The sequence below is a fragment of the Neofelis nebulosa genome, chromosome 6 (assembly GCF_028018385.1).
Source record: "Neofelis nebulosa isolate mNeoNeb1 chromosome 6, mNeoNeb1.pri, whole genome shotgun sequence".
Lineage (NCBI taxonomy): Eukaryota > Metazoa > Chordata > Mammalia > Carnivora > Felidae > Neofelis > Neofelis nebulosa.
This window is the reverse complement of record NC_080787.1, coordinates 55,000,385-55,015,891: the sequence shown is the minus strand read 5'-3', so window position 1 is coordinate 55,015,891 and position 15,507 is coordinate 55,000,385. Positions and strand designations below refer to the sequence as shown.

The 15,507-nt window shown below is 37.0% G+C and overlaps 1 protein-coding gene across 1 annotated transcript in view; it reads right to left on the bottom strand.

Annotated features, from left to right (window-relative positions):
- MLIP (muscular LMNA interacting protein) overlaps positions 1 to 11,245 on the bottom strand; it is a 245,275-nt gene extending 234,030 nt beyond the window's left edge. The window contains exon 1 of the mRNA XM_058734280.1: positions 11,085 to 11,245. Within this exon, the coding sequence (XP_058590263.1) occupies positions 11,085 to 11,147 (63 nt within the window). The 5' untranslated portion in view covers positions 11,148 to 11,245. The remainder of the gene's footprint in view (positions 1 to 11,084) is intronic.
- Positions 11,246 to 15,507: the final 4,262 nt, after the last annotated feature.

Genomic DNA, 15,507 nt, shown 5'->3' with positions numbered 1-15,507 from the left:
AATAATTATCATAACCAAATGTTTGTATAGTTCTTCACTTCAAACAGATTTCTAGAGTAAAATTATCGGGCTAGCATGTAACTATTTAATACCTCTGTATCATGCTCCAGAAAAGTGGTACTAATTTACAGTGCTACTTGTAGAGTATGAAACTGTATGTTGTATAGAAAATTTCTTAAATAAAAAATTAACCAATTGTCGGAAGTGTTGCTTTCCTGGGAAAATATCTTACGTGCAGATGAAGGTAAGAGATACAAACTATGATATCCTGAATGAAATAGTTTCTAGATTTGCAACTGTTTTGAATCAGACAGCACTGTCAACCATATTTATGTTCTTCTTTTGAACATTTTACACACGCACACACACAAGCATCAGGATGCCTTCCTCAACTCTCCTTCTACTTACCTATATGCTTCCCCTCCTGAAAATTATCCTGACTTGGTAAGTCTAGCTGTTACTAGTATAATTTTTATTAATTATATGAGTCACATATTAGGTCTGATCCTAATTATTTGCAACTCACAATGTAGCCATTTATTCCTATGTTTATATAGTACTTACATTCATATAACATAATTATTCCCCATGGAAAGTGGGCCATAATGTCTTTCACAAAGGGCACCATGTATTTTTGAATCTTTGTCAGTCTTCACAGGACAGACATAAAATTGAAACTTAAAGTTTGGGGCATCTCCATGGTTCAGCTGGTTAAGCACCTAACTCTTCAGTCCAGGTGGTGATTTCACGGTTTGTGAGTTTAAGCCCCACATCAGGCTCTGCACTGACAGTGTGGAGCCTACTTGGGGTTCTGTCTCCCTCTCTCTCTGCCCCTCCTACGCTTTTTCTCTATCTCCCTCTCAAAATACATAAACTTAAAAAAAAAAAATAATTAAAACTTGGATGATAACACCCTTCCTTGTGGGAAAGTAAGCATGGCCTCTAGCCTGAGAGTGAGTTTGAAATCACACGTGGTCTGTCTAAAGAAAACAAACTACAATCATAACCTAGGGTTTCCCAGACACAAGGGATAACTTGGGCACCACTATGATTCTATCTCTAACGACCACCAGTTACTGAGTGTGTATTACGCACAGCACTTTCCACATATTTCCTCATTTTCAGTCCCTATAACAGCCCCAGGAGGTAAGTCATATCCCATTTCACAGATGAGGGAACTGTAGCTCACATAGTTTGAGCACATGAGAGCCCAGATATGAATTCTTACCCCAGAGTCCTCGCATTTAACCACCAAAATCACTATGGCACAAAGAAGAGTAAAAACTAGAAACTTCTTAATTTTCAACACTCAAACTTTTAGAAATGGCATAAAATACTTTTAGTTATATGCTCAGAATATTTTTTGGCATTCCGTTTAACATAGTCTATGTTAAATAGTTCCACATAATGCCATGTATCTCTCAATAAAGAATAAAGGTATTCCACAACACTCATCACCTACTGAAAACACAAAGCATTGAGGACGAGCTTTCAAAAGAAATCCAGGGGCTTCTGGTTCAAGATGGCTGATGGAATACATCAGTTTCTCTCAAATCCTTTTCTTGACTCCATTAAAATAGAAGGAATTTAAAAGAATAAACCCACAACAATAAAAGATTTGGAAGGGGAGAGCAGTCAGCACAAAAAAGTACCTCGTAAATTTCTGGAAGATGAAAAGGAAATGAAGGTATATGGCTATGCTATGAAACAGAGCTACAGTCAGGGAAGGAACCCTAATAAATATCTTTCCAAACCCTGCAGGATGCACCAGACTCAAGGCAGGCAAATTCCACTAGGGTCATGACTTTAATAGGGTTGCAAAGAAGAGAATTCATTGCAAATCTCCAAGACCAACTCCCTCTTCTACTTCCATACACCATGCAGAGGAGTCCCGGCCACCAGGAGGTCAGCAAGCTGCAAGCAGAGGACCCCCAGGATCGATGGATGGATGGATGGATGGATGGATGGATGGATGGATGGATGAATCGATAAGCAAAAGCAGATAAAACAACAAAACATGCAGGAATTTCCAGATTTAAAGCTGAGCTCAACTGGAACAAAAACAAAATTGGAACAAAACTACTTTATTTCCCATGTTTCCTTCACATATTCTAAAAGAACTCCCCACTCTCTGTGATAAGCTTATTAATTCATGCTGACATTTCCTCCTTCGGTCTCCCACTACGACATGATATCCCAGAGAAATTATTACAGGTTTAGGAAAGCAACCTTAGGGGCTCTCTCATCTGCTCCTGAGATGAATGTCATCAAGTTAGTATTTAAAAGCATGAGGTGGTCTCTGAATTGCTGCCTTCTGACATCCACAAGGGCAGGAAGCCTATTTTGAAGAACAAACTGGGGGTGACGTCTTCCCCAGAAGCTACATACACAAGGCAACACCCATTAGCTGAGAAGAAAATTGAGGAAAGTACCCTTGAGAAATGTTTAGATTGTAAATAAAGGAGAAAACTGGCAATTAAACCACAGACACCCTCTCACCATTTAAAAAATCACCTCCTTATTTTTATGAAGATCATGTAGCAAAATAAAGCCCATAACTCTGTAATGTAATTACATCACTAATACAACAGTCTATTTGTCATTCCCTGAGGGGAGCCGTAGTTGGGGCAGAACTAGATATGTAAGTTATTGTAATTCCCACAATGAGAACCTAGAAAATATTTCGCCACACGTACAGTGTGTTATAAATGTCAGTGTGAAAGCACAGTTCGCTTAAAGCCTGCAATCCATCTCCCTTCTGTTATTCACCAACACACAGAGCTGCATCAAAAGATCCATTCAAACAGTGCATCTCAGACTTACATTATCAGCAGACACTGCTTTAATTAGCAGTGGTTTTCAAAGGACTGGATGGCTTCAAGAACTTCATTTGAACCATAAAGTAGAAATCTGGCTCCTTATCAGTTTCACTTTGCTCTCCCCTCCCGTCCCTGGGTGTTAACTGACACAGCCCTCATTTTTCTTAAAGGAAAAAGAAAAATGGAAACGGTGGTGAGGATTTTGCCATTCGGTGCAGTCTACTTTTTCCCTCAACCTTCAGCAGTGCAAAGGGACTAAAATTAGAATTGCACAGGGACCAAGCAAGATATCTGTGTCAGGCACACTGCCGAGAGTGGTAAGAACTACAAAAAGGAATGAGTAAGAGCTAAAGAAACCCATCTTAGAAATAACATTTAAAACACAGACTTTATGTATTCTAAAATTTTGTTCCCGATGAAAACACAGCATCTACTTTATTTTACGTAGTATTATGAGAACATACAATGCTTTATTCTGACAATATTTTGGTATTAATATTAAGCCACTTGTATGCTACTTTCTTAATCTATTCCATAAGGTTCACACATGATCCCATTCTCAAATCTTTGTGGCTTCTTCGCGTAAACATAAAAAATCTGTGCAATTCAACTCATGAGTACTGAACTGTGAACTTTTTATACCACAGTCTAAATAAACTAATAACAAGGACTTCGACTTTACATTTGGTCAGTGAGGACATAAAAATATAATATTTTTCAAGGTTTCTAATGTTTGTGTAAATAGGCATTGTTTGGTATGGAAAGGATTTAATAACCACACAGCCAATGGATACTTCCTACAGACTTATAAAAGGCTAGAGAATATATGCTAATCCAACCCAATCTCTCAGGCTGTAGAGAAGGAAACCAAAGGTTATGTGATTGAAGTAAAGTCGCACAAACACAACTTGAACACCAATAATGGTCTCCTCGACTCAGATACAACACACTTTTTACCACACTAGATGGCACTTAGAAAAAGAGAGAAGACCCCTTCTTTGGAGTCAGAAGTACACACACACACACACACACACACACACACACAGGTTCTGTGTTTCGATTTTCATAGATGTTAAGATGGTACTCAGAACACATGCATGGGCTCACCTACCCTAACTCGTCATTTTTCCAGTCTTCTTTCTGCAATTATACCCATTAAGACTTCAATTCCTATTGCTTAGTAATTTCCTATGGATCCCAATGATCCATGGCATCTTGTCTCCTCCCTCCTTTTTTCTTTTTTATTCCAAGCTACAGAGTCTTCAAGTATTATTAAAATTCTGTTACTAGCTCTATGAAAAGGAGTCCAGAAAGAAGTTAGGGTGGAATTACTTCTTATGCAAAATGAGACTTAAGAGCAATTATTTAGACTTTTACTTTGATCTGCCAAATGATTAGATTTAATGGTTATTCTTTGCGATTATACTTCACCTGGGGTAAAATCAAAATCTTCTTATCCTTCATAATGCTGGAGGGATGTCTCAGTTCTTTGGAGAACATTATCTTAACCTGTGAACTCTCTAATACCTGGTGCTGACTGATCAATCCTACAACCGCTTTACTGACTTCTTAGGGAGTCCTTATCTCCATAAGAAAGGGGAATAAATTAATCTTACTAAAAATTCAGAAGTGACACTGAGTTCAGAAACGCAGAGAATCCTAGTCCTGGATTTCCTGCATTTGCCTTCCAGTTGAAGGATACTCACTGAAACACTATAACATGTTGCTTATTAATGCCCATCTGTTTTCTCTTTTTTTTTAGATAATTATTTCCAGAGTATTTTGGATGTCAACTAATTACAGAACTCTAGCCCTCTCTGGAGAAAAAGGATTAATCAATGCAAAATATACTTTTCATGAATGGGCCATCCTGGGAGAGGTGCCACACAGAGACACAGAATGTACTGTAGACACCACAAACATGTTAAGGAGACCAGCAGCATTCTTAAAGATGGTTTGGGGACAAATTAACTTATATCCTCTACCGTCAAAATGATCCCTCCAACAAAATGGGCACCCAAAGCAACTTTATCAGTAAAATCCAGAACATAGCAAGAGTCATTGGTCCAGTCTTACAAATGGCAGAGAAATGGAAAGAGTTTTCTAAAATAAATAATCAGATGCCAAAGAGAAGGAGATGTAGCTGTTCATTTGTTTGTTTACATCTTTCTTTCCTTTTCGTCACTATAAAAATTAGCATAAAAGGATCCAGGGCAATCCATTATGATAAAGATACATAGATCCAGGACCTGACCACAAGAGGATTATGAATCTAAATTTACCACTTATTTTATTATATGATGTTGTCTTGTCAGGAATTAGGTATGGATCAAAATCAACACTCAAGTTGTACTAAAAATCAGCTCTGAATGACACATCAGAAACATCCATAGTCTAAAGTTTTTTTTTCAAGTATGTCAGCACCTACTGAGTATCTGTTACCCATGACTCTAGTTAGACAAAATTAGAAAAATAAGTAGATAAGTGGTGTTGATTCAAAATCTTGAGAGCTTCCCAGGTGAAATTTGAAATTGGTCCCCCACACACGGAGAGCTAGGAGAGACCAAATAGGCAGACTGCTCCAGACTGCTAGGTGGCAGGTTTAATAGGCAAGGAACTTACTTGTTAAACTTGTCTTAGGCGTCACAAAATGAGTAGATCTCCACACCCAACTGGCGTAATCATAAAAGTTTGCATAGGGGCCTTAACCGGGTTCAGACACGATCATCCAGGTGGTCTCAACAACACCTTACTCTCTCAAGGCTACCTCCTTAAAAACAGCTCCCATGTGGAATGATAGGCAGAATGTATATTCCAAGGAAAGTGGTGGTAGGAAGGGGAGGAGCCTCCAATTGCTGGGGTCCAGATTGTGGGTCAACCAGGGGTCACGTCCTTTGAGTGACTGCTAATAGTCAATATTATGACAGAATAAAATATGTTACTATATAAAATGATTTACAATAGCTCCATTGTTAAGACATTCTGATGAATAATTACAGACTTGCTGTCTCAAGTCTATGTGAGAAAAGAGAATTGGGATGTTTATGTTTTCTCTACTTAAAATATTTCCGAGCTACTAAAATTTACCATTATTATTTCATAACCTACTAAAAAAATGATAAAATATAATAATCTCTTCAGTGGCCAAGACTCTATCATGTCCACTATAGTCCATAGGACCCTGTCTTGTTCAACACAGGCATTCAGAAATGTCCACTGATTTGAAAGGCTCATCCTCCTTTTGCTGAGGACATTTCTACCTAATAGACACAAGCTTGCACCTATGAAGATGTCCCCCAACAAAAGCCACATTTGTCATCAGATACTAACATTGGAAACTATCACCAAAGTGCCGGTCCCATGTTTTTTGTTTGCTAACAAACTTCTTCATAGTAAATAATTAATTTTATTTGTGTTAATGAAGCTATAAATAACTAATTGCACCTTACTTTAGAAGTGCACTCCCTGAATTGTCACAGAATTTCAGTTTTTCTGTGTTTTTTTCTTCAGTTTCTTTTCTTTCATTGTCTCAAAAAGAAATGGTGTGATCTCTTTTTTTATGAAACTAAAATAATGTTTCTTGTGAGATCACAGGTAAATTTACACATCACTGGATAAACTTTTCCCCAAAAAATTCAAAATAAGTTGAAAAATTTTAAATATAAAAAGTAAAATTTCAATTATTAAAAATTTAAGTTTCATCTCCTTATAATTAGATACATCATGTTAAAAAAAATCTGTCAGATGACATAATTTCTCAGTATTCATATTTTTTTTTACTCAAAAAAGCAATATTTATGACATTCAGAGGTTGACTACTATGTTACTTCGCTTCTACGAAGCTTCAACATAAAATGAATTGGATGACTTACCCTTCTTATTATCATTATATTTGTCAGACTTAGCATTTATTACTTGGAAACATACAATTGTCTCTTGAGACATATTATACTTATGGGATAGAAATTATTAGATTTATGCATAAAGTCTATTTGTGCTTTCATCTGTTAGAGAAAGAGCCATCATTATTTCAGAATACCCTGAAGTGCATGACTATTTTTACTATGTTAATACATGAATTGTTCCTTTTCATTAAGAAATTATAGTTGAAGTTAAATGCTTCATTGATTTGTTTAATAATCTAAAAGAAAAAGATTTGAGGAAATAGGATGTCCTTCCTTAATTTTACTTATTTATTAAAATGTACTAAACAGAAATTATTTACTTTCAACACTATTCCAGAAATAACCTCATGTTATAGATATGATACCCAGCTTAAATTTATTATTTTGTGTATCATTATTCTGAAAATGAAGCTCATAAATAAAATCAGACAATTAATATACTGACACACTACTTCCTAAACTAGAGAACACTAGTTAGAATATTCATTGTCATGGTAAACACATTAAAATGCATTACACTGGTAGGGAGTTTAAGAAATACTAGATTAACCTCCAGAGGGTCTCATGGCCTTCAGTGTGTTAAAATACATTAGGAGTCTCCAAAAGGAAATAGACTGTGCAGTTCATTCTGAACACAGTGTTTCATGAATATTCTTAAGCATAGATTAGAACCTCTTTTCATGGAACAGTATGGAAAATCAGAATTTTAAGGAATGTACTTTGGGGAACTCACGATACAATAGTTACTCAAGCCTCATCAGGAAAAACAAAAGATCCATTCAGTTCCAACATCAGTTATTGTGGAACCAAGCAAACAAAACTGTATTGTTACAAAATAGTTCTCTCCCTCCCTGCACCCCCACAAAAACTACCTTCAGAATAATTTGGATTTTGCAGAATCAGGGATGACTAAAATATCTACCACAGCTTACTATGTTGTTGGTTTATCAAGGGATGGAAATGTCCTTTTAAGCCCATGCTAATTGATTTTTCTTTTCATGTGTCAAAAAATGGAACAATATCAGGGGCACCTGGGTGGCTCAGTCAGTTAAGTGTCCAACTTCAGCTCTGGTCATGATCTCGCGGTTGGTGGGTTCAAACCCCATGTGGGGCTCTGTGTTGACAGCTTGGAGCCTAGAGCCTGCTTCCATTTCTGTGTCTCCCTCTCTTTCTGCCCCTCCCCAACTCATACTATGTCTCTTTCTTTCTCAAAAATAAATAAACATTAAAAAATTATTTTAAAAATTGTGATAATATCAACCAATTTGTGAAAAATAGATTGGTTTGGTAAATTTAGGACATTTTGAAGGATTTGAGTATCATATTTCTTATCTGATTATTTATTGATGCACCTTTAATTGCCAAGCTCCCAGGAATCTTTATTTTAATCACCAAAGAGCAACGAATTCAGGGCAAAAAAAAAGGTCAATAGCTAAAGGTAGCAATTCTCTCCCCCCTATAAGGCGAGATCCATAATGGATATGTAGTAAAGAATCCTATTTTATTTTTGTGTAGATCCTTCAGTAGAATAAACTGATGAATTTTAAAAATCTGTAAGACCAGGGGCGCCTGGGTGGCTCAGTTGGTTGGGCATCCAACTTGAGCTCAGGTCATGATATTACAGTTTGTGAGTTCGAACCCCACGTCAGGCTCCGTGCTGACAGCTCAGAGCCTGGAGCCTGCCTTGGATTCTGTGTCTCCTCCTCTCTCTGCCCCTCCCATGTTCATGCTCTGTCTCTGTCTCTCAATAATAAATAAACATTAAAAAATTTTGTTTAAAAAAAATCTGTAAGACTTTTGATTTTCTTATTTGCTATAGATCTCACCTTGGAATTTTTTTTCAAATTCAGCCAATCATGTAAATGTCTTAATTGTGTCATATATTTCATAACATTGTTCATAATACAGATCTTTATGAGAAGTACACCTTTCATTTTAAAGAAGACGCATATTATAATTCAGCAATATTATACTGGGCCAATGTTTAAATATTTTAATAGAAAAATATTCTCTCCTTTTAAAGCCATATTTTTACAAACTTTACTGTTTGTAATAATTTAATAATTTTCAGAACCTAGTGAACTCTACAAAAACATACATACATTTATTTATTTATTTATTTATTTATTTATTTATTTATTTATAGTGTGTGGGCAGAGAAAGAGGAACAGAGAGAGAATCCCAAGCAGGCTCTATACCATCAGCACAGAGTCCAACACGGGACTCAAACTCACAAACTGTGAGATCATGACCTGAGCTGAAATGAAGAGTCAGACGCCCAACTGACTGAGCCACCCAGGCACCCCTCAAAAATACATTTTTAACTGTATCTGGCAACCTAGCCAGTCATACTATATTATACCAGGATTAACCACATTTCTATAGTAAACTTTCAAAGATATGTTACATATTTTCCTGCTCTCTTAGAGACACTGAATATAAGGTAACATTTTCTTGCTAACAGTGGCAGAATTCCTTTATCTGAAAGACATCTGAGTTACAGATGTAGCTCTGTGTGCTTATAGAGACTACGAAACTTTCATGTGTTCCCCCTTCTGCAAGAACCATCTCTTCTCAGTACAGATTAGATATTCCCATGCCTTCTGATTTGTCCCGTGTTTCCCTCCACTCTTCTTGAACTTAATCAGAGGCTGGTCCTAGAGCTCTCCTCCAGGGAAATGTTCATAAACTTTGTGATAGCTGCTTCCTCTAAGGAGAGGTTTTTGCTCACTTTTATATTTATACCTGCGTTCAAGATAGAGTCCTGAATCCAGAATGTCTGACCCTCCAGAAAGTAAAATGTGAAATTAGAGACCATTCTCATTTTTGTTCACTTGCCCCACATCCACCGTATTTTGCAAAACTTCCCATAAAAGATTGCCAAAAACCTCTGGGTCAAATTTCACAATAATTCATAGCAACTCTCACTCATGTATTTATTTACTCTCTTTCTGTTTGCATAATGGGTTTACAGCCACTAAGCCTTGATGGTTAGTATATCTGAGTTTTCCTTTTACTTTGAATCACATTTCAGATTTCTCTTTCCATAGTAATAAACTTTGGGTATGTACTTTCTAAGCAAGTCAAGCCTACACCAGTTTGAAAATAACAGTTCAGAGCAGGGAATCCACATACATTATAGTTTATCATCTTCACGACACCCTTCAAATCAGTATGATGTCTCGCCATCTTACTAGTGAGTTAACAGAGACTCAGAAGCCTCAACAAAATCCCACAGTCCTACATTTTGAAGTTGTGGTGTAAGAACTGTCACCCAGACCTTTTTCTCTCAAAACCCCAGTCAGTTCATAATAAACCATAGTTTTCCAAAATAGTCAAAAAGCCAAATAGTGACCATTACTTGTTTAGACAACCACTAGAACAGAGATCCACTGCTAATATTTAACATGATGATCTGAATCCTTTCAGTTATATTGTAGTCAATATATTTCTTCAAAGCTTTGAAATTCTAATGTACTTCAAGAATTTTCAACCCTCCGGTTTATTTCTTCCTCTTTCAAGATTTAACATCATATTAAGAGTATATAAATCTCTATTTCAAACATCCAGAACAATGCATTCTCATGACTTTCAGAAGTCCCAGTCTTAAAGTTGACATAGTTTTACGTTTTGCTACTTGTACTGTTGTTAAAATTAGCCATGCCCTGTTGTAACGTTAACTCCATAGCCACAGTAAACTTACAAGCATAATTAGCCTCCTACACCCATCAGGTGAGCCATGAACAGCACATTCTACTATTCAAGTTTATGGTGTATTTTGTGTTTGAGCAAAAACAGGTGAACACTACTGTTCATTGACATGTAATTTCTTAGCATCAAGGTAAACTTGTTTTATAACTTTCATAACAAAAAAATTAAAACTTTCAGAGACTTTACCCTTACACTAGAAGTTTGTTAACTTATTTGATAAAACATTAAAATAGACTAGGATATTTATATATTTTTCTTTACACATTCCTAATATCTCTGAGAGAAACTGGACTTTGCTCAGCTTCATCTCAATTAATGAAATAATCTTCCAGTATTGAACAATCACAACAAGGGCTCAAAATAAATAGATTCTGGTTTTAAAAAGGAAGGTAAACTACATCGTTCAACTAAAATCCATTTTGCCCACATTGTAGTACTGAAATTTTATTAATAATTTTATCACACTGTGTTCAGCAAAACCCATGAACTCATTAATTTTAAGACGGTTGACCAGAAAAAACAAAAAACAAAAAAAAAAAAAAAAACACATGGAAATACAAGCTAGTTAGTACAACTTTTTCAGTCTGTGATAGTTGCTTTTTTACTGTCAATTACATTATAAATCTGTGATAAATCTCACACATCTTACCGTCAGTTTCTCCTCTAAATTCTCATTTAATAAGCTTCCTTTTTCATGCTTTTCAAATTCCATGTTGCAAGAGAATGAGAGAGACAGAGAGACAGTGGGAGAGAGAGAGAGAGAGAAACAGAAAAAGAGATTCAGATTCTGTCTAGAAAATGATTTGACGTGCTTACATGTTAGATATTGCAGGACATTCCAAGTTGTGAGAGCTCAGGACACTATCAGAAAGCCCTGGCGATAATTTCTGGTTAGCTAGTGTTTCCATTTATAGATGTTCAAACCCCATAAACAGAGCACTGAAGAGAAGTCAGGCAGCTGGCCTTAGATAATGATAAATGTCACTAGATATAAAAGCAAACTCTTCAACAGGAGAATATTCCAACAGGTTAGGTTCCTTGAACCATGAAAGATGCATGTGACAAAAAGCCACTATCAAAGAATTCATTCATAGCGTTGGAGCACAATAAAATATACTCTAGAACACAGACCTAATAAATCAGTTTACAAAGGACAAATGTAATCGTCATGTAGCCAATATGAATCAGCCAGCCTAGTTCTTCCAAATTCCAGTTTGGGTCCTCATAGTCCAGATATTTATGCATTATTTTGTAGCTCAAAAGTTTAAAAAGCTACTTACAGGGGTAAAAAAATAGCTAGTTAAAACTATTAACACACAACATATATATTCAAGGGGTATTGCTAATGTTATTCTGAAAAGCTGGCAAATGATGTTTAGAAACACCGTAAAATAAAAGTGGTGTTTCCCTTCATTAAAAAAAAAAATGATTATTCTCTTCATTATCTTGGCTTTTCTACTGGGAACAAAGTCAGGACATAGGAGATGAAATTCATTTTTCCAATGTAACAAATGTTTACAGAATTCTTTGAAAATTGTTACATGTCTTAAAGAAAATTAATTATGTAACTTGATGGTAATTACCTCTCCATATTTTTTGCAGCAAACCAGATATGTGGATGGAAATAAAAAATAAAAATGGCTTTGGGAGTAAGCTAACACTGATCTCTATGGTAGTCTAATCCCTCGGCCTCTTTGAAACATTTTAACACCTGTTTCTGACCTTAACTCAAATTTCCTATCAGTTTTTCCTTTACTTTTTAAGAAAACATTTTAGGAAAAGTATTGTGAGGCTCCACCCTTTAGAGTGATTACAGTCGGTTCTCTGTTGCCAGGCAGAGTTGCTCTGGAGTTTATTCTGCATCTTGATGAAAGGGCTGAGGATCTCATAAGTGAAACATTTAGGAAGAAATAAGCCTAGCTAGCCCTGCCTCAGAATGATGGCTTCAGAAACACTGTATCAGACTCATGGGCAAAAGGGACTTCCCTCTTGGCTCAACTCTGCATTCCAGAAAAAGAAACATACACGCCTGTTGCCCTAACAAGTTTGAAAACTGATGTTTTAGAAGTTGACTAGCATGCAAGATTGGTATGTGTCAAAAGCAAGGCAATCATTGAAATTTTATGTAAATGGAACTTCCAAAATCTCTCTAGGAAAATAAAAAAGCATGCTATGGCTGCAAAAGGAAACTCCACTTTGCTAGTTTTATGCCTGAAGGTGAAATCTGGGATCCAGTTAGAAGCAGAGGAATGGTGGGTGCAGAACTGGTTGGGGAAGAACAGTGATAATTAGAGGGATGTGCCAGTGATGTCCCCCAACGGGGATGAAAATTTTCACTTCAGCAAATATGTCCTGAGAACCTGTAACAGGTGAAGATTATTCCAGGTACAGACAGATTCTTTTAAATAATAAATAAAAATAATAGGATTAAAAGATATAATTTCTACTTTTCTTTCCTCAACAAACTCTCAATGTAGGCATGACTGGATATAACTAGTATAATAATACTTTTACTTATCACACTTTAATAGTACTCACCTTGTGCCAGGAACTCCTTTAAGGCTCTACATGTATTATCTCAATTAATTCTCAAAACAATTCTAGATAGTAGATACTATTATCTTCACCATTGTGATGGGCTGAATTGTACCCCCCCCCACACACACACACACACACATTCGTGTTGAAGTCCTGTTACTCAGCATTTCAGAATAAGGCTATATTTGGAAATAGACTATTTAAAGAGATAATGAAGGTAAAATGAAGTCATCAGGGTAGGCACTAATCCAGTGTGACTTGTGTCCTTATAAGAAGAGGAGATTAAGACAAAAATACAAAAAAATAGAGAAGACCAGGTAAAGACACAGAGAGAAGGCAGCTATTCTACAGGCCAAGGAGAGAGGCCTTCAGAGGAAACCAATGCTGCCAGCACCTTGACCTTGGACTTCCAGCCTCCAGGATAGGAGGAAAGATATTTCTAGTAAGTCACCCAGCTTATGGTATTTGTTGAGTTAAACATATATAATAATAAGACAGGGGCACCCGGGTGGCTCAGTCAGTTAAGTGTCCAACTTCGGCTCAGGTCAGGATTTCACAGTTTGTGAGTTCAAGCCCCATGTCAGGCTCTGTGCTGACATCTCAGAGCCTAGAGCCTGCTTCAGATTCTGTGCCTCCCTCTCTCTCTGCCCCTCTCCCACTCATGCTTGCTCTCTCTCTCTCTCAAAAATAAACAAACATTTAAAAAATTTAAAAAAATAATAAGACAATTACACAACTAACAGGTGACACTCAAGTTCGCTGGCCCAAGGTCCTAACCACTGTGTGCATCAGCACCTCTGAACAAGTAGGTCCATCCCAGCCATGACAGGGAAAGTGGGTGAATAACACCAGCACTCTATGGTGAATGCTATCTACTCCATCCATTTACAAAGGTAGGCTTAAAGATATTTTCTCTTTTTTTATGCTTATTTATTTTGATAGAGAGCAGGCACACATGGGGGAGGGGCAGAGAAAGAGGGAGAGAGAGAATCCCAAGAAGGCTCAGCACCATCAGTGCAGAGCCCCAATTCCAGGGCTTGAACCCACGAACCCTGGGATCATGACCTGAGCCGAAACCAAGAGTTGGACACTTAACTGACTGAGCCACTCAGGTATCCCTAAAAATATTCTAGATATGTGTTAGAAACAAGGGCTTTTTTTCTTTTTTCTTTTTTAGGTGAAAGTATGCCTATGCTAAAGCTAGCACTTGTCCATTTACTGGTCAAATAGCCCAGACTAGACCACACTGGTCTCCTTTCCGCTTGTCTGTCACTACCAGTATTTTCCTTCCTCTGACAGGAATGCTCTCTCCCCAGACAGTCATGTGGCTCCCTTCTCACTTGAGCTAGATCTTCCCCAGGGACCTCATCTAAAATAGCAAACTCTGTGTCCACTCACTTGCTGTGTTCTTCTTAATAGCTCTTATCACCTCTGGCATTATATTATTTCACATGATATTTTAAGTGTATCCATAACTCTTTATTTGTCATTTGTCTCTTCCAGTAGAGTATAAGCACCAGAGGGCGCTTTATGTAACACTTTACCCAGGCACTTAGAACATAGTAGGGACCAAATAAACTTTTGTAAAGGAAAGAGGACTAGAAGGAGAGGAAGGAAAGAAAAAAAGCAAACAAGGAAAGAGGAAAGAGGGAGGAGGGATGAAGGGAGGAAAGGAGATGCAGGAAGGAAAGTATTAAATGGATGTGACTTAAGACATTTCATATACTATTATTTATATAATTTTTGGTAGGGAACAAAGGAACAAAATGCATTTATCCAACACAAATCATGTTACAGATTAACACAATATTGACTGTTCACTTATCTTACTCAAATGACTAACTATTGGAGCAAAGGAGAAATAAACAGACTTAAGAAGCAGGAAGCCTTCGACTCTGTAAAGAACTCTTACAAGTCAACAGTACAAAGTACAAACAACCCAGTTTAAAAATAGTTGAAGGATTTGAATAGACATGTCTCCAAAGAAAACAAATGGCCAACACGCATATGGAAAGATGTTGTGATTAGGGAACACAAATCAAAACCACAACGAGAGAACACTTCACACCCACGAGGATGGCTAAAATCAAATAACAGACAGTAACAGGCACTAGTTACAAGTGGATAAGCTGGAACCCTCCTACGTTGCTGGTAGGACTATAAAGTTGAGCAGCCACTTAAAATTATTTTTAATGTTTATTTTCGAGACAGAAAGCGAGCACAAGTGGGTGAGGGGCGGGGGGGGGGGGCGGGAGACAGAAAATCCAAAGCAGGCTCTACATTTTCAGTGCAGAGTCTAACTTTTGATTTCAACTCATGGGTTCATGAGATCGTGACCTGGGTAGCAATCAAGAGTCAGATGCTTTCCTGACTGAACCACTCAGGCGCCCCACAAACAGCCATTTTAGAAAACAGTGTGGCAGTTCCCCAACATTTTATATAGTTATGTGACCCAGCATTTTCACTTCTAGGCATACACACAAGAATAACATGTGTCCACACAAAAACTTGCACACACATGTTCATGACAGCAT